Source organism: Alternaria conjuncta, assembly GCF_024043145.1.
Source record: "Alternaria conjuncta strain BMP 0040 chromosome Unknown scaffold_11, whole genome shotgun sequence".
Taxonomy (NCBI): domain Eukaryota; kingdom Fungi; phylum Ascomycota; class Dothideomycetes; order Pleosporales; family Pleosporaceae; genus Alternaria; species Alternaria conjuncta.
In genome coordinates, this window is record NW_026250100.1 from 1,040,602 (window position 1) to 1,057,889 (window position 17,288).

At 53.2% G+C, this 17,288-nt stretch overlaps 7 protein-coding genes across 7 annotated transcripts; 4 read left to right on the top strand and 3 right to left on the bottom strand.

Moving 5' to 3' along the window:
- Nucleotides 1-247: 247 nt before the first annotated feature.
- On the top strand, nucleotides 248-3,456 carry J4E85_007883 (uncharacterized protein; the record flags this gene model as incomplete). The annotated part of the gene is given in 5 exon segments (XM_051472113.1): nucleotides 248-1,073; nucleotides 1,093-1,270; nucleotides 1,329-2,358; nucleotides 2,412-2,633; nucleotides 2,689-3,456. 5 exon segments carry the CDS (start codon nucleotides 248-250, stop codon nucleotides 3,454-3,456), a joined length of 3,024 nt encoding a protein of 1,007 aa, XP_051324310.1.
- A 1,180-nt stretch (nucleotides 3,457-4,636) lies between these two features.
- On the top strand, nucleotides 4,637-8,485 carry J4E85_007884 (putative NRPS-like protein biosynthetic cluster; the record flags this gene model as incomplete). Its single annotated transcript, XM_051472114.1, has 1 exon — nucleotides 4,637-8,485. One exon carries the CDS (start codon nucleotides 4,637-4,639, stop codon nucleotides 8,483-8,485), a length of 3,849 nt encoding a protein of 1,282 aa, XP_051324311.1.
- A 234-nt stretch (nucleotides 8,486-8,719) lies between these two features.
- Nucleotides 8,720-10,186, bottom strand: J4E85_007885 (uncharacterized protein; the record flags this gene model as incomplete). Its single annotated transcript, XM_051472115.1, has 2 exons — nucleotides 8,720-9,317; nucleotides 9,366-10,186. 2 exons carry the CDS (start codon nucleotides 10,184-10,186, stop codon nucleotides 8,720-8,722), a joined length of 1,419 nt encoding a protein of 472 aa, XP_051324312.1.
- Nucleotides 10,187-11,043: 857 nt separating this feature from the next.
- J4E85_007886 (uncharacterized protein) lies at nucleotides 11,044-12,000 on the top strand (the record flags this gene model as incomplete). Its single annotated transcript, XM_051472116.1, has 1 exon — nucleotides 11,044-12,000. The coding sequence occupies one exon, from the start codon at nucleotides 11,044-11,046 to the stop codon at nucleotides 11,998-12,000; it is 957 nt and encodes a 318-aa protein (XP_051324313.1).
- A 199-nt stretch (nucleotides 12,001-12,199) lies between these two features.
- On the bottom strand, nucleotides 12,200-13,216 carry ESF2 (RNA-binding ATPase activator esf2; the record flags this gene model as incomplete). The annotated part of the gene is made up of 1 exon (XM_051472117.1): nucleotides 12,200-13,216. The coding sequence occupies one exon, from the start codon at nucleotides 13,214-13,216 to the stop codon at nucleotides 12,200-12,202; it is 1,017 nt and encodes a 338-aa protein (XP_051324314.1).
- A 353-nt stretch (nucleotides 13,217-13,569) lies between these two features.
- J4E85_007888 (uncharacterized protein) lies at nucleotides 13,570-14,670 on the top strand (the record flags this gene model as incomplete). Its single annotated transcript, XM_051472118.1, has 1 exon — nucleotides 13,570-14,670. The coding sequence occupies one exon, from the start codon at nucleotides 13,570-13,572 to the stop codon at nucleotides 14,668-14,670; it is 1,101 nt and encodes a 366-aa protein (XP_051324315.1).
- A 542-nt stretch (nucleotides 14,671-15,212) lies between these two features.
- Nucleotides 15,213-15,968, bottom strand: J4E85_007889 (uncharacterized protein; the record flags this gene model as incomplete). Its single annotated transcript, XM_051472119.1, has 2 exons — nucleotides 15,213-15,583; nucleotides 15,632-15,968. The coding sequence occupies 2 exons, from the start codon at nucleotides 15,966-15,968 to the stop codon at nucleotides 15,213-15,215; spliced, it is 708 nt and encodes a 235-aa protein (XP_051324316.1).
- Nucleotides 15,969-17,288: the final 1,320 nt, after the last annotated feature.

Consider the following 17,288-nt stretch of genomic DNA (forward strand, 5'->3'; position numbering starts at 1 on the left):
CTTACTGCCTACTATTGGCTAGGTAAGAATTGCACTCAGTATGCGGCAGTGCAATTCCATCACTATATAGTCGCACAAGTCCCCCTCTTATCGAGTGAGCAGAATCACGTTCTCAGTGGTTTTCTTTTACCAATCTTAGCGACCACCACCAACGCCTATCGTCACACGCCCTTTCTTCATCCGATCCTTCGAACGTACTACCACTCATCCAGCTTATCCATCTGACATAGTGTTCTGAGACTCGGCCATGGCGACATCGTCCGGTAGTGTTTTCGGGGCGACACTCAAGACCATCACGACCACCAAACTCGAAGAGCTTGCGAAGCAGCGCGCAGTATTTGAAGAAGAGTATGCTGCACTCACCACAGCCGCGAAAGCCGAAGCAGACCCACTGAAGCGCGTATGTCTTCTTCTCGATGGCTCGAAAACTTGTTTGGGCTTCCAGACGGAGAAGAAAACCAAGGATGGGCGAGTCGGTCGAGTTATCAGCGGAACATCCAGGAACCTTCGTCTCGAGACTGATCTCAAGAATCTCGATCGCTTCGTTGAACAGGCCCGCTTTGATCCTTCTGTTTCGAACAAAGTCCTCTCAGACTGGGAAAAGACACTGTTGCGGTATCTTTCCGTTCAGTCGACCAAGTACCAGTACGCCGACCTCTACGGCAAGCTTGTCACTGAATGGCTTTCTTCTGAAAAGTCTGCAACAGACGATGGCGATGTCGAAATGGGTGAGAGCTTCGAAGAAGTGCCTGGTGCTAAAAAGCTGGCGTCCCGCGCCGCATGGGAGAAAGATGTCTTCCAAGCGGCCGAAGTAGACGAACAAGCACTAAGGTCGTATCTTGATGAGCTGTTCCAGGTGAACAAGAAAGACAGCTCCGCTGCTATTCGCGAGCTGCGCAAGACAGTCGAGAACTTCGAGGCTAATCTGAACTATTCGACACCGTTCAACCCCACTAGCCTTCGCTCCACCATCGAAGGCCTTCTGAATTCCGATCTTCTTTCGAATGAGAAGCGAGAAGCGCTCAGGGACTTTCTCGGTAACGGCAAGTATATATTCTTCGTAGAAATACCTGGTAGCTAACAACCCCGCAGATGTGATACTCGCCGAATTGTGCGACATTCTCAACGTACGCATGGCATCTCTCGATCGCTGGTCTTGGGGACCGCATGTTCTACTAGAGCAGCGAAGGAAGATCAACGGCGACTTCTCTATCCACTTCGATCCGGACCTTCTTCAGGCGATCTTCCTCCATTATGTCGGTGTAAAATGGTAAGTCAACTGCTACCGCAAAACATGCACAAACGAATGCTGACCGAATAACTTCTAGGTCTGTCTTCTTCAAGTCCGTATTCTTGGCCATGCACAAGCACCAAGCTTGGCCGAGAAACTCAACAGAGGTCCCGAAAGTTGACCGTTTACGCCGATCGTACTTCCTGGGCGACAAAGGCACGGACACTAAGTCCAGTGTCGAGAAGAAGCGGATGAGCACACACCACAACCGATATTTCGCCCACCAGCTACTGGACTATGATACACAGCAAATCGAGGCACAAGATGGTGAAGAGGAAGCCGAGTATGGGGACTACGTCGCCAAGAAGCGCAAACCCAACGTGCAACGGGAAATGGCTGACAACCAAATGCAATACCATTTCAACACAATTCAACAGCCGAGCGGAGGAAGTGTAAGCCAACTATCCCAACTAGCCAGCACTCAGGGAGGGAGGACGAAGCAGACAGCAAGAAAGGCTACTGGCTCTAGCTCGGCTAGAGCTGCTGCGCCTAATCAGCGTAATGGTGCCGGCTTGTTTGGAGGGAATGCCCAAGCGGAGGTAGACGAAGACGGCAGAGATCGCGACGCGTGCGACTGGGAAGATGAGGTGCACAAACGTCAGTCGAAGAAGCCTATGGAAGCAAAGCAAGGCCTCCTTCATCTCTTGTCCACCGAGATTGTTCTGAACACGAGACTGCATGGAGAACTGACCTGCTTCTCTACGACTTTTGACTCGTGGAATTCACTACTGCCACATCAGACCATTCATACGGTTCTGGACTTTCTTGGCGTCTCGGATAGGTGGAAGAAGTTCTTCGAGCGATACCTTCAGGCACCTCTGAAGTTCAATGATGACCCATCCGCTGAGCCGCGTTTACGCCGTCGAGGCATGCCAGGCTCACACGCTCTGAGCGATACTTTGGGGGAGGCAGTGCTATTCTGCATGGATTACGCAGCGAACCAAGCCGCCAGCGGGCCTGATCTATACCGTCTTGGTGATAACGCCTGGTTCTGGCACAGGGACTACAACACGTGTGCCAAAGCCTGGGCAAGTATCGTCAAATTCACAGAAGTTACGGGAACTAAGGTTGGTCTCCTGATTAACTCTACTCATGTTGATTCAACTGACGACAATTCTAGCTTGACTACAAGAAGACAGGCAGTGTTCGCATCTCACGCGACTCCGATGCTGAGATTGACGATCGGCTCCCGGAAGGTGAGATTCGATGGGGATTTCTGCAGCTTGACCCAAAGAGTGGCCAGTTCAAGATCGATCAGAAGATGGTCGATGGTCATGTGGAAGAGCTACGCACGCAACTGCAAGGAAAGCTGAAGAGCGTCATCGACTATATTCAGGTCTGGGTAAGTACTGAAATCTCCTTGGTCTCTTCTCGCAGTCTCTAACCATTGGGAACAGAACTCGTATGCGGCTACGTTCTTCAGTTCCAATTTCGGGACCGCTTCCAACTGCTTCGGCCGCGAACATGTCGACATGATGCTTGCGACCCATCGCCATATCCAGGACAGCATTTTCCCTGATGGCAGCATCGTACAACATCTCAAGACAATCATCAAAGAGCGCTTCTCTGTTGAAGATGTGCCAGACGGGTTTCTCTTTTTCCCGGTCGAGCTTGGGGGTCTTGATCTGAAGTCACCATTTGTTGGACCCTTACAAATCCGAGACTCGGTCAAAGAGAACCCGTACGATCTGTTGGATGAATACGAAGAGAACTTGCACAATGATTATGTCAACATCAAGCGCGCCTTTGATAAGGGCACCCGGCATAATGTGCGCCGCGGTTTCCAGGACGCGAACTGGCAGCCTGAAGACCCCAACACATTCTTGCCCTTTGAGGAGTTCACCAAGTACCCCGAGACGTTTTCTGCCGTTGGTAAAGCAGATTTGACGGAGATTTACAAGGAGCTGCTCGAGCGCCCGAAAGAAAAGCCCATCGACGACAGTGAACAGGTCCTGCAAGCGCTGGAGCAACTCGAGGGCCAGAGCAACTTACTTGGCATCACCGCAGACTGGTATACTATGGATGCGTACTGGAAGTGGATCGCACAAATGTACGGCCCGGACATGATTGGTAAGTTCGGTGGCCTCAATGTAGTTGACTTCGGACTGCTGCCCATCGGTATGGTATCAATGTTCCGCCAGAGGCGTACAAAGTGGCAGGGTTGAGCGCAGATGAAGCACCGGAGCAGTTCACGGTTCCTCAAGTATGTAGCACAATGAAATCATTTGGTAGACACGTCGGTTAGGCGATGAACCACACGGACTTCGTCAATCTCGCGCAAGGCTGACGTGCGTCTGGTACCGCGCCCTAGCGTCTTTCCCCGCACCCGCTCCTCGGGCATGACCTCGACACTGGTCTTCCTTCTTATATAACTTGAACAGCGCCACTGTACTCATAGCTTTGTGTCTATTGAAATGTATCACCCACGCAACGTACTTTTACATGGCATAGCCTCTTGGTGCGCCTTGTACCCGCGAATATGTTGTACGCCGACAGAACCTCAACTGGACAACCTCAACGTCCTAAGATCGACTAACAGTAAGTTGCATATTCTCAGTCCAGTTTTTACCAAGCTATCGGTACACGACTACGCATTGCGATGCTTATTTGAACGACTGAGACCCCCTGGTGTCTTCGTTATGTCTCGTCCAGCGATCAGCATGAGCACCGAAGCCTTCTACAACGTACAATAGCTCAAGAGGGCGATGCGGGATCAAATGGACATGAAACACAAGAAATGCGCTCCCGATCGTCTAGTAAAGCTGACCGTGTACAGTGTAGAGACGTGCCACGGCTCTTGTCCGGTGGAATTGAGCACCCCCACAACGCCTCCCGCATCCACACGTCTCCATTGATGCCCCCGAAAGTCTCAGCAGAAACTGCGCAACCTTTCCTTCTCCAGTGGGAAGGCACTACGAGTTCTCTAGACTGACGCTATGGAGCGACTACCCAACAGGCGGCCACACTGTGTCGGCAGTAACCCGGGTGGTGTTCATGCAAGCTGTCAACAAGGAACCAACCAGCCAAAGGCGACTTTCCGACGGCCCCAACGATGCGCATCACTGAGCAATGATATGGGGTTGTTGGATTGTTAGTTAACGCTAGCAAATGACGTTATCGGCAGGCCTCTCGGCACCACCTCAAGACAAGGAAAGTGCCATGATGCGCGAAGGAATTAGCGAACCACCTCATCCTCAACGAGCCAAATTCCCCACGCTTTGCATCACTCAACGAGGGCTATCGATCCGACTTATGGGGTGTACAACTCAATAAATAAGACGTTGAGTACCCTTTACTCGCAAACTTTGACTTTTCATCTGCCCCTCCTTTGGAAAATTCCAGACCATGTCTGTCATCGACACTACCAAGGACCTTTCGGCACTTTTCACGAAACAGGTCCAAGCTACCCCAGATCTGATTGCTTTGGAAGACGACAAGCATACATACACTTATCAGGAGCTCCACGACAAAGTCGCTGCCCTCGCCGACCGGCTGCGGGGCCATGGCGTCGGCCGTGACAGCTTGGTAGGTGTCCTGTTGCCGCGATCCGCCGACTATGTGATCGCCTCCCTAGCAGCCCTACGGGCTGGCGGTGCATTCTTGGTCCTGGAATTGGCCTACCCTCCCGACCTCCTTGCGGATGTTCTAGAGGATGCTCAACCTACCGTCGTGGTTACTATCAGCGCCGAAGTCGGCAAGATCAAGGGAAGCACTCCGCTTGTTGTTCTGGATGAAACCAGTTCAGCTACCAACGGCCAGTTGAGCGAGTCAGAGTTGAAGCCATTGCCCGAGGAGACCGATTTGGACCGCTTGGCCTTTGTTGCGTACTCCAGTGGAACGACTGGCAAGCCGAAAGGCATCGCCAACCCACACCGAGCGGCGGTTCTCTCATATAACCTTCGATTTGGACTCTCAGACATACAGCCAGGCGACCGGGTGGCCTGCAATGTATTCTTCGTTTGGGAAATTCTTCGCCCGCTGTTGCGAGGTGCGACTGTTGTTGCTGTACCGGACGAGGCCAGCTATGACCCGCGCATGCTGGTTGACCTGCTCGCCTCGAAAAAGATCACAGAGACTCTTTTCACACCAACACTCTTCTCTGCCGTTCTTGCTCGTCACCAAGCGCTGGAGACGCGCCTGCCAAACCTGAAGACTGTTTGGCTTAACGGCGAAGTTGTGACCACCGACCTTGCACGTCGTGGTATCAAAGCTCTACCTAATACCCGCCTACTCAATGTGTACAGCGCATGCGAAACTCACGAGATCGCTTGTGGAGACATCAAGGATATGCTCGAGAAGCTGGACAAGGATGCTGCCTACTGCCCTGTAGGACCGCCGCTCATTGACAGGAAATACATCTATATCGTGGACGAGAGTGGGCAGAAAGTGGACGAAGGAGAAAATGGCGAGCTCTGCGTAGGTGGACACTTGCTTGCTCGAGGATATCTTAACCGCCCCGAGACCACCGCTAAAGCTTTCATCCGGAATCCTTACAGCTCGAAGACCGGTGCTCGTATGTACAGGACTGGCGATAAGGCACGTCTTCTATCGAATGGCTTGCTTGAGATCACTGGACGTGTCGGCGCAATGATCAAGATCCGCGGATACTCTGTGGTACCAGGAAAGGTTGAGAGTGCAATCCTCAACCACTTGGCCGTCAGTCACTGTGCTGTTGTACCTTTCGGAGAAGGTATCGACCGACAATTGGTTGCGTACATTGTGCGAGACAAGGAGGCGTCTGCAGAACGTCCAGAAGTCGAGATTGACCGAACAGGCCGTAGCTCGACCGCCAGGCGCATGTTGATGGCATATCTTGCCCACTACATGATACCCGCGCTTTGGGTCGAGATGGATAGTCTTCCAAGGAGCGATGTGTCTGGAAAGGTCGACCTCAAGGCACTTCCTCCTCCTCGACCTGCATCCCCTACAGGAAGCGCACGAAAATTCGAGCAGAGCCCCATCTCCATCGAACAGATTACCCAGATTTGGGCATCTATATTGAGCATCAGCCCCAGCTCCATCACTCCTGAATACAACTTCTTCGATCTTGGTGGTCACTCACTACTCCTTGCCGATCTCGCCGCGCGTCTGTCGAACACTTTCGGATTCAGGGTGCCGGTCGCGCGCCTCGCCACTCCAGCAACTCTCAATGGCCACCTAGATACCGTTCGAGCTATCCGGGATGGCCACACTGCCGAGGTCCAGGAGAACCTGCCCGCCGTTCTACGAGCAGACGCTGTACTTGAGAAGGAGATCCAGCTGAAAGACGCCAAGATGTGTGCGCTTAAAGATGCGAAGACTGTGTTACTCACTGGTGTCACTGGATTCCTTGGCGCGTTCCTGCTCCGAGATCTTCTCGAAACCACATCTGCCCAGATCGTGTGCATGGTCCGATTCGCTGATTCCTCGCAAGACGACATACCCGCTGGTATTGCTAGGATACGTAGGAATTTGCTGGACTTTGGTCTGTGGAGCGACAACATTATGGAGCGTGTCGAAATTCTTCCAGGAAACTTGTCGCGTAAACGATTCGGTCTCGCTCCGGATACATTCAAGGCATTGGCTGACCGTCTCGACGTAATTGTCCACGCAGCTGCCACTGTCAACTTGGTTTACCCTTACGCTGCGCTGCAGAAGCCCAACGTTGGTGGTACAAGAGAGGTTCTTCGTCTCGCTGCTCAAGGCGGTGCTACCGTACAATACATCTCTACCAATGGAGTACTTCTGCCCGCCAAAGGTCGCGAAGGGTGGTCAGAAGACGCCATGCTGGAGGTCGATGATGTTACCAAGCTTGCTGATGGTTATGGTCAGACTAAGTGGGTTGCTGAACAGCTCGCTCTAGAGGCTGGCCGAAGAGGCCTTCCCATCAAGATCCACCGTCTAGGAACCATCAGCGGTCATAGTGAGACAGGTGCTGCCAACGCATGGGATCTGTTGACAGCCATGATTGTCGAGTCGATCAGAATCGGCTACTACCCTGATGTCAAGGGCTGGCGCGCGGAGATGACGCCTGTCGACTTCGTCAGCAAGGCCATAATGCACCTTAGCAACCAGACCGAGACCGATCAGACGATGTTCCACATCGGAGACCCTGACCCAGTCGATATTAGCAAGATCTTCGAGGATCTCAGTGCACTAGGTTATCCAACCCAGCCGATGGAATTCGAGAAGTGGACTAGCCTCTGGGACGACAAGCGAGGTTCTGCCAAGGGTGGTGACGGTGCTTTCACTGTTGATATCCTACGAAGCGGTATGCCAAGCGTCGAGTTCCTGAGGGATGTTGTTGTGCTCGATAACGCGAAGACCAGGCCGCTGCGCCTCGCAGTGGAGCGCCCAAAGGTGGACCAAACACTACTTGAGACATACACACGACATTGGTATGCACGTGGCTGGCTTCCAAAGCCGCCCGCGCACCAGGACGCTGCTGGTGGCTCTGCCAGGCTTCCACGAAGAGGTCCTCTTTTCGGTAAGGTTGCCGTAGTCATGGGCGCATCATCCGGTATTGGCGCTGCCACCGCCACTGCTCTTGCCAGGGAGGGTTGCCACGTTGCTCTCGCAGCACGCCGCATCGACGCCCTTGAAGACCTCAAGAAACGCCTCGTGATTCGCGAAGGCAAGGTCATTACGCAAAAGACTGATGTCACCGACAAGGCTCAGGTCGAGGCCCTCGTTGCCGCAGCAGAGAGCCAACTTGGACCCGTCGATATCTTTGTGAACGTCTCTGGAGTGATGTACTTCACCATGATGGCCAACACATACACCGACCAGTGGAACCAAACCGTCGACGTCAACTGCAAAGGTCTCCTCAACGTCATTTCGTCCATCGTACCCTCGATGCTCAAGCGAGGAAAGGGCCACCTTCTTGCCATCTCCTCGGATGCTGGGCGAAAGGTCTTCCCAGGTCTCGGCGTCTACTCAGCATCAAAGTTCTTTGTCGAAGCTACACTGCAAAGCTTGAGGCTCGAGACTGCTGGGACTGGGCTCAGAGTTACCGCTGTACAGCCAGGAAACGTGGCGACAGACTTGTTGGGTATGAGCACTGATCAGGAGGCTCTGAAGAAGTTTGGTGAGCCAACTGGCGCGAAGGTTTTGGATCCAGAGAACGTTGCTGAGTGCATTGTGTATGCGCTCAAGCAGCCGGATCACGTCTCGGTGAACGAGGTGCTTATTGAGCCGAGAGACGAGCCTATCTAGACGAAACTGTGTGTAGAGAGCGGATCGATACAACGCCGACATGAATCATGATTGAGCCGTACAGCAATGAAACTTTGACGGACTTGTAGCGAAATATCTGTGCCCACTACTTTCTTTTAAGAAACGTGAGATTAACCATGTACGGCAGTATGATGAATCTCATTATCTTGCTGTCAGATTCATTGTTGATACGCACTATCACTGCCATCTCCATGCTATCGCATAACCCCTCAACTAAGCCGCTGGGCTAAGCACAAAAGTCACCATACTTCTCCCCGGCACCTGCGCACTAACACTACCCCCATCCGCCGCCAAAGTCGCCACTATCTCATCGCAATCATGCCCATTATCCGTGATCCACGCCTTCGCCGTCTTGGCAACAAAACCACCCACCTGAACCGTAACGGCACCCGCCACCGTCCCCCCTTGTATAACCTGCACCGCCAAACTCCCATCCACATTCCTAAACGCACTAACCCGACTCCCACTGGGCCCACCGCTCGCACCCACCCTCACAGCACCCGGTCGCACATGTCTACTCCAATTCGCGAATGCCCACAGCCGCTTACTCGGTATGACTGATGTCTTATCATCCGAGATGCGGATTAGCTTGCTGTTTGTTGCGCCGCCTTGGACGCCGATCCAGTATAGATATGCGGAGGCATTGGCGGTGGTGAGGGCAGTGTGGATTTTGGTTGCCCAGTTTAGGCCTTCGCCTGCGCCGTTGTTGCTGTAGAAGGCTGTTGTCCATGCGCCTTGGAGGTCGGCATTTTCGGTTTGCCAGACGTGGTGAGGAGTGTTTATGGGACTGTTGGGTTGGGATGTGTAGGAACTAGATGATGGTCAGTGTGCGGTTTCGGCGCTTGGGTAGAGGACTTACTGTGCGGTGATCGTACCCAACAGGCTGCTCACGCTACTTAGTGCACTCATCATACTCTGCTGACTACTCCATCCCTCGGCGTCACAACATGTAACCTTTACGCTCGTAAAGTTCGCTTTGTCGAGTGTTGGTCGTAGCACTTTGATGAAGTCTGCGGCTTGCTGCCCGTTGCTCCTCATGCTGGCATAGCTTGTCGTAAGATCTGGTTCATTCAAGAATCCCAGGTGCGTGATATCGACCCCGATGTTTTTGTAGTAAGTGATGTACTGGACCAGATAGTTGGCGTACGCTTGTTTCCAATCCCCGCTCGAACAAGTGGCGCCGGAAACCCCACAAAGAGATCCCCCATTTGCATCGTTATTGTTCGTTTTCATGTATCCTGGTGCCGACCACGCGTTTGCATATACAGTGCGTAAGCCGTACGTCTTCACTGCTTCGGTGCTAACCCAGACTTGACTGTTGTCATTGCCGTCAAACACGTATTTCGGTGTCGCGTTCGGACCACCAGGGTTCGTGGGTTGAATGGAGACCATGTGGTCGCTGCTGGAATCGGGAGATGAACCGATGCCATTTCGCAGGATTGAGAAGCCGGCACCGGATGTGCGGTTGAAGAGCAAATCAAGGGCGTAGCGTTGGAGTGTAGGCGATAGAGCATGCATTTGGTTCGCGCGTTGGAAGGTTTCCGATATGCCGAAACCATCTATGGTCTGGTAGGTTTTGGTCAAGTCGACGGTTACAGTGGAGGATTGTCGGGGTTGTAGGGATGCGTATGTACTCGCGAAGGTCGTCAGCGCCAGGACGAGGTAGCTGGAGAGCGCCATGACTGGAATATGAGGTGACTTAGTCCCTTGAGATACACCTAGGGAGCTTCGCAAACGACTGACATGCCATGAATCGCAGTAGGTGAAGCTTTTGTATAAGCATCGTCTCCATTTAGCCTTTATCCATGTTAAAGGGAACGCCGCAGGGATGATATTAGTTAGCAGCCCCACAATGGCTTCAAGATTAAGCTTCCTGTTCATCCAGCGTACGAAGATCATCTGTGAGCTGCTCCCCGCCATCAGGGTAAGATCGAGCAGCAATGTCGCTGTGAGTGGTGGAATTACCCGGTGCTTACCTCCGTAAAGTACTATAGCTCTCATATATAAATCTCCGAGAAGCGACCTCGAGAGATTGAGCCATATCTTGAGCGGTAACACCCCCACAATGTTTACTCAATGCCGGTACCCATGTGCGATTTCCCTGGGAACTATCTCTTTCTGAACATTACACAGGGCATGGCCCCAGAATCAGTTGCGTTGCTGCATCTGAAAATCGCTGGGGTCAATGATCAAGATGTTCCTACTCGATACGAGATCGTCATGTTGTTGCACGTCGGCGCCTCACCGATCCTTTATACGTGGTACGTGACCGGGAAGCTAGGCGGAACGCGGGAATGCATGTTGGATCGCGCCGGAAGACGATAGACAGGCCATCGAGCATGTCCATAGTTGTGTATCGATACATCTAGTGTGTTACCGACCTTGCAGAACTGGTGCTTAGCCGTCGTGATGTTGAGGAGTGATGAGGCCTCATCCAGGGTCGAGGCTGTCGCATGCAAGCCACGCTAGTGTCTTGGCAGTCGTCAATCCAACATTTCGCGGAGGAGCGACTGCCCTCTCAGCAACAACAACCCACCATGGCCGACCTAGCAAAAGTAGACGAAGTAGCGCCCGCACCCGAAGCCCCTCAAAGTGTCGAAGAGGAGGTCACTACCGTATCCGTACCGCCGAAAGTCGAAAAGGCCGAAGCATCAAACAACATGAGCGCGAATGGAGCGCCAGCGCAAGATGCGATCACAGTCCACGAAGCCGCTTCGACGGAAGATAGCTCTCTCAGTGTGACTACAAACCCCGATCCGAAAGCTGCGCTCGCTGCGCGAATGGCCCGCTTCAAAGCGCTCCAAGCAGCCAAAGTAAACGGGCGTAAAGAGACAGAGCGCGAGGTTCGCGATGCCGAAGACCGCAGTTCTCGCCTCGCGCAAATCTCCAAACTCGGCGCCCTCAACGAGAAAGCCTCGTACAAACTCCTCAAATCCGAAGACCCTGATTTTGAGCGCAAGAGGAATTGGGACTACACAGTTGAAGAGAGCGAGAGCTGGGACAAGAGGCTCAAAAAGAAGTCAAAGAACCGGGAGGGAGTCGCATTTGCGGACTACAGGAACGAGGCGAACAAGGTGTACAAGAGGCAGATTGGTCAGATGAGCAAGGTCGATCTGGAGGCGTATGCCGAGGAGAAGGCAAGGAAACTGCAGTCGCAAGTATCCTCCGGGCTTCTCCAACTCGTCGAAACGGATGCCGGGGAAATCTACACCGTCGATAATCAAGGGCGCATAAACACACCAGTCGACGAAGCGTACAGTCACGACCACAAGCCATCGAAGGAAGCTGTGGATAGGCTAGTAGAAGACTTGGAGAAGGGCGAGCGCGCCAGATTGAAGGCCAGGGCTGCGAGAGGCATACGCGACTCCGAGGATATGGGCGATGTCACGTACATCAACCAGAAGAACAAGCAGTTCAACGACAAGCTCTCGCGCTTTTACAACAAATACACGAGCGAGATACGGGATAGCTTCGAGCGAGGAACCGCGATATAAATTGGGGCACACGAACAATACTATACTTATACCCTGGCATTTTTGCTCCCGAGGGCCGGCGTTATATCATGCAGAAAGGCATCGGTGGTTTGGCGTTATTACTATTGCACTACGGCACTAGATTCCATCACCAATACAGTTGAGGACATAGGTTCAAGTCTGAAATATACTCGAATTCCTGAATATCATGCGCATCGCTCTACATCATACTACTCAGCACCCTATTCACGTCCTGACCCGGCTCGGGCTTCTTCATCGCCTTGCTCGTAGCCGTATGCTGCGAGAACTCGAGCCTTCCCTTCCGCCTCTTTGGCTTCCCTTCTACTTCCTGTACAGCTGCTGCTGCCTCGGTCGCCGCATTATCACCATCGACATCCTCTCCTCTCTTCCGCCTTGTAGCCTCAATACCACTAGCCATCTTGCCTCTCTCCACGTTCTCCAAGAACGCCTTGTTCTCCTTCTTGCCCTGCGAAATCTCAAATCTGAGTCTTGCCGCGCGCTCTGCGTTCTCGTTCTGGATCTGCTCGACCAGGTTATGCCACTTAACGCCGCTCAAGTACCGGATATTCCACACTTCGTCATGCCACCTGCCCCTCTTCTTGCCGCCCATTGTTTGCGCATTCAGGTTCTCGGCAACGAACTTGGCGTCGCGTTTGTGGAGGAATTCGACCCAGCCGTCGAGGAAGAGCTTGCGACGCGTGCCGCCGTTGCGCAGGCGCTGGGTGCGCGATGTACTGTCCTCTGGGGTGAGGAATATGCGGCCTACGGCGCCGTAGGGTGTTAGGAGGGAGCGCATTACGGCTGGCTTCATAAAGGGCGGGACGCGCGAGAGGTATATAACGCCGGACTTGTCTTTCTTGAGTGATGAGGGTGGCAGAGCCTTTCCGAGTTTTGTGGTTTGTAACCTCATTTCAGAGGGAAGGGATGCAGCGAGTTTCTCGAGATGTGCTAGTTCGGCGCTCTTGGAGGCGAAGCGCTTCGGTGCGCGTTGTCCATCTTCGTCTTCTCCATCTTCGGCATCGTCTTCGTCGAAATCTTGTTCATCACCATCTTCCAGTTCCTCCGCATCGCCCTCGGAATCGGAGACGTGATCTATTTTTTGCCGCTTTGAGGTAGGTAGCATGCGCGCTCTGCTCTCCTCCCCGGAATCATAGCCTCTCTCCTCGTCTTCGCTTTCCTCAACGTCGAGGTACTCGTTTCGTTTGCGCGTCGCCATTGCTGCGCGGAAAGTGACTCTTTTACGGATCGCAATATGATAGACTCTTCTCGGAGTACGTAACCGTGTTTCGGTCGGGAAGCGCCTGTCGTGACGTGGATATTCGGGCTGTATACGGGCGCATTCGTCTGCTCGAAACTTTTGCGGAGAAGTCGCGGAGGTCAACTTTTGGGTGGGGCCTGACCTAGCGCCTTGGCACTTTGTCGCGCAACTCATCTGCCAGCCTCCATCACCTTTTCACATCCACACCCACCACACCCACCAACGAACTCACCTACCCGCGCATCACACCTTACTCGCAAACCTACCAACGAACTTCATCTACCCGCACACACACCACACCTCTCGCAGCCATGGGAGGAGATCTCAATTTGAAGAAGTCGTGGCATCCCCACCTGCGCAAGAACCAGGAAAGAGTGTGGAAGGAGGAGAAGTCTGCGCTCGAGGAGCGCAAACTGATCGAGAAGTTGCGCAAGGAACGTGAAGAGGAAGCGGCGATCGAGCAGCTGCAGAGACTGCAAGCTGAGAATGGCGGCAAGGTCGTACAGCGAAGGGTTGATTGGATGTATTCAGGCCCGAGTGGCGATGCCGGCGTCACAGAGGAGCGCGAGGGCTACCTTTTGGGCAAACGCAGGATCGACAACCTGCTGAAGTCGAACGATACACAAAGCCTTCAGAAGGGCGCTGCAGTCGGCATCGACGCCGCCACCGCCGACACGAACGCGAACACTGCTCGCGACACACAGAAGAAAGTCCTCCAGGACCCGCTCCTCATGATTCAGAAACAGAAGATGGAGATGCAGTTGAAGGCTATGAAGGACGCGCAGAAAGAGGCTAAATACGCCGAAAAGCGCGAGAAAGAGAAGGAGCGAGAAAAGAAACACAGAAACCGGGACAGGGAGCGGAGCAGGGATCGCGAACACAAGCACAGCAGCCGACGCCATCGGTCACGTTCGCCACGCAGGAGGGAAGACCGCGAAGATCGTCGCGATCGCGACAGCCACCGTGACAGCCATCGTAGACGGTCGAGATCCCGCTCACGATCACCATACCGCAAACACAGCAGCCGACGAGACCGCACTCGATCACCACGCAGGAGGGAGGATCGTGGCGATCTTCGCGACCGCGACACATACCGACGACGGGACCGTACACCACCGAGAAAACAAGTCGAGAAGCAAGTTGAAAGCAAAGCCGATGATACGGAAGCCCGTCAGAGCGCTGCTGACCGCCTAGCTGCAATGCAAGCAGAGGCGACATCGCTAGAGGAGCAGCGGGCCGAGCGTGTCCGACAACAAGAAATCAAGGATGCAGAGGAGGAAGAGAAGCACAAGAAGAACATGGATGGTGGGCGCCGTCTCATTTCAAGTGTGCGCGGACAAGCCTCGAACATGGACCTGGGAGATGCGATCGCTCGTGGACGGGGTAACCTGAGGGCAGAGATTGATACTTAAGTTTTGAGGGCTTGGAGTAATATGCTTATGATGAATAGATAGTAAATTGATACCCTGATCTTTCCCGCTAGAAATGATTCCACCCTCACCCCCACGAGCTCGAGAGACTTCTCCCATCCCGACTGCTAACTAGTGTCTTCCATCGCTCGATGCTCTCTGGCCTACTATCCATGACTTCGCTCAATTGCCCCAGACCTCCAACTCGTCTTTGGAACCTACTCAGGCGTTGCATCCTACAATGCGAGTTGGAAGCAGGAATGTACGACGAAGAGACCTGTAACAGGCAAAGCGATTTTTCAGTGGGCGCTTTGCTCAAGGATAATAAGTTCGGCAAACAAAGAGTCATAGTATTCTGCTATAGCGACGGTGTATCTTTCAACCACAAGGCCAATATCTACGAAGGAGAACAAAAGAGTCAAAAGGAAAAGGTGTGACATCCCGAGTGACTTGGCGCCTGCCTAGCCTTTCTCCACCCTGTTGAAACGCAATCTACCTCAGCGAGCTTCCTTTGCAGCGTCCCATTCGACACCCCGGCTGCGCTTTCACAAACCACTGTAGACAATAGCAACCGCAAGGCTCATTACCAGAGCAGCCAGACTCGGTGAGCTGGCAGCTGCCGCAGACTTGGCGTCAAGCCGCTCAAGGCAGTAAGTGACACTGTAGCTCGAATTCTGACCGGTAGGCGCACAAGCGAATGGAGTGTCGTATCCGTACTCCTTTGTCTCGCATGTGGGCTTGTTCTGCTCGAGCTCGTCCATCTGGTCTTTGGTATACAAGGCGTTGCCGACTATAACTGGACCAGTGCAGTTCAAGGGGTTTCCGATAGCGCCGAGCACGATGCTGAGTAGTTTGGCGGGTAGAGCTTGCGGGCCTGGGAGTGCGGCAGCGACGGCGGCTATTCCTTCCACAAAGTCTGATGACGCGTTAGTAGTGATGGGGCACATATCGACGAACTGCTTACTGAAAGCCAACTCCTCATCTTCATCATCGGTGTTCAAACCACCGATAGCCACGGACAGGTTCGAAGCAGCATCGGGAACATCAATATCCTGCGTGTACTTGACGGTGTCATTTGCCGCAACGATAGCATCGGCTTCGACCTCGCCCACAAGCCAGGAGTTCTTGATGGTGTTGCTCCCTGCTGTTGAGGCGATGGCGAGAAGCAGGTCGTCTTCTTGCAAGTCACGGGTGACCCCGACGTGTACTTCCTGGATGGTGAAACTGAAGCGGACGGCGATGGCAACATTTGCTAGGAGCAGGAGGGATAGCAGTACTTTCTGTAGTGTGAAGGAAGACATAGTAGAGAAGGCAGGAGGGTATTGATCCTAAGAGAAATGGACTGTTGGCGTTGGAGGAAACTTGACCGGGAAACTCTAGCTAATGCAGATAAGTCTCAGAAGCGGGGGGTAGTCTCAGGCCGAATTCTGCTCCATTTTTACGAGCACAACGCTCTACTTATGTTCGTTTGTTCAGCCTGACCTAAAGGGTGAGTATGTTAAGGCTCAGTCCCATGGGGGTCGGATTTGCCGACCGGATATCCGTGACGGCAAGGGAAAGCGAATGTGAGGTTTACTCGAGCCTCTTGCGGCCATCAAGAGGCACTGTGCATGCATCTTTGCCAATCAACGACGCTGGCCCCCAATATCACACAGCATAGCGTGCTGATAATGTGATGGAGAGACATCGCCGGAATTGTAAAGATGATCAAAGCTCATGTTGACTCCGACGCCGTGGCTTTGGGGCCGAGTAATTATGCACAGGTGCCAAGTGCGTTTTCTCGCCTGATGTTGTATGCCATGAGCATCTGAAGTCCATTTGAAGTCGGTCCTTCTAGAGTACTTGAAGTGGCTGATATGATCTGGCCGACAGCTTGTTTGGCCCAAGAAGCTTCCTTGACAGAAATTCCGTCCATCTTTGATGAGTCTGAAGCCATTGGCGTTGGATGCTGCGGCGGGTCGGAATACCTCGATTTTCAGCCTTGCTGTGCGGTGCTTTTTGCGCCAAGGAAGAATTGCTGACACCGCCCCCATTCAGTTCAGGAAGTCGAACTGAATAGAGCAAAGTGCTTCGTATGTATGCTTCACCCAGCATTTAGCCTGACAGAGTACTCTGGCGTTCAGTAGTATTCGCGGGAGACTAGCTTAAGCGGAGTAGGATTGCTAGCGATTGAGGCCTCAGCCTTGTGAGCCGCAACGTGAACTCAGACCGATGTGCCGGGAATAGCTGACTAGTCAGATTATGTTCTTGGTGTTCCACAGTCAGCCCTAGCCCATCTATGGCAGGTACCAGGCTGAGGGAGCGACTGTCCCTAGGTAGCATGGACGCATCCGGCGATACTGAGAAGGTATACCATGACGCCACACGCAGTGAGCCGAATTCCCAAGCCGTTTTGATGAATGACCGCTGTCAGACACTTGTTCGGCATATGCAAGACCGGGCACTAGAAGTACAGCGACAAATCTGGTGGACTTCTGATCCTCAAAATAACTTGGTGCAGGCGGCACGTGCTTTGCTACCACAAGAGTAACAAGCATGACCAACTTCGTCCTTGTCAAGCGATCAACGCCAGATTGACTTCAGTGCATCTGATCGGCATAGCTGGCATCTTGAAAGCGGGT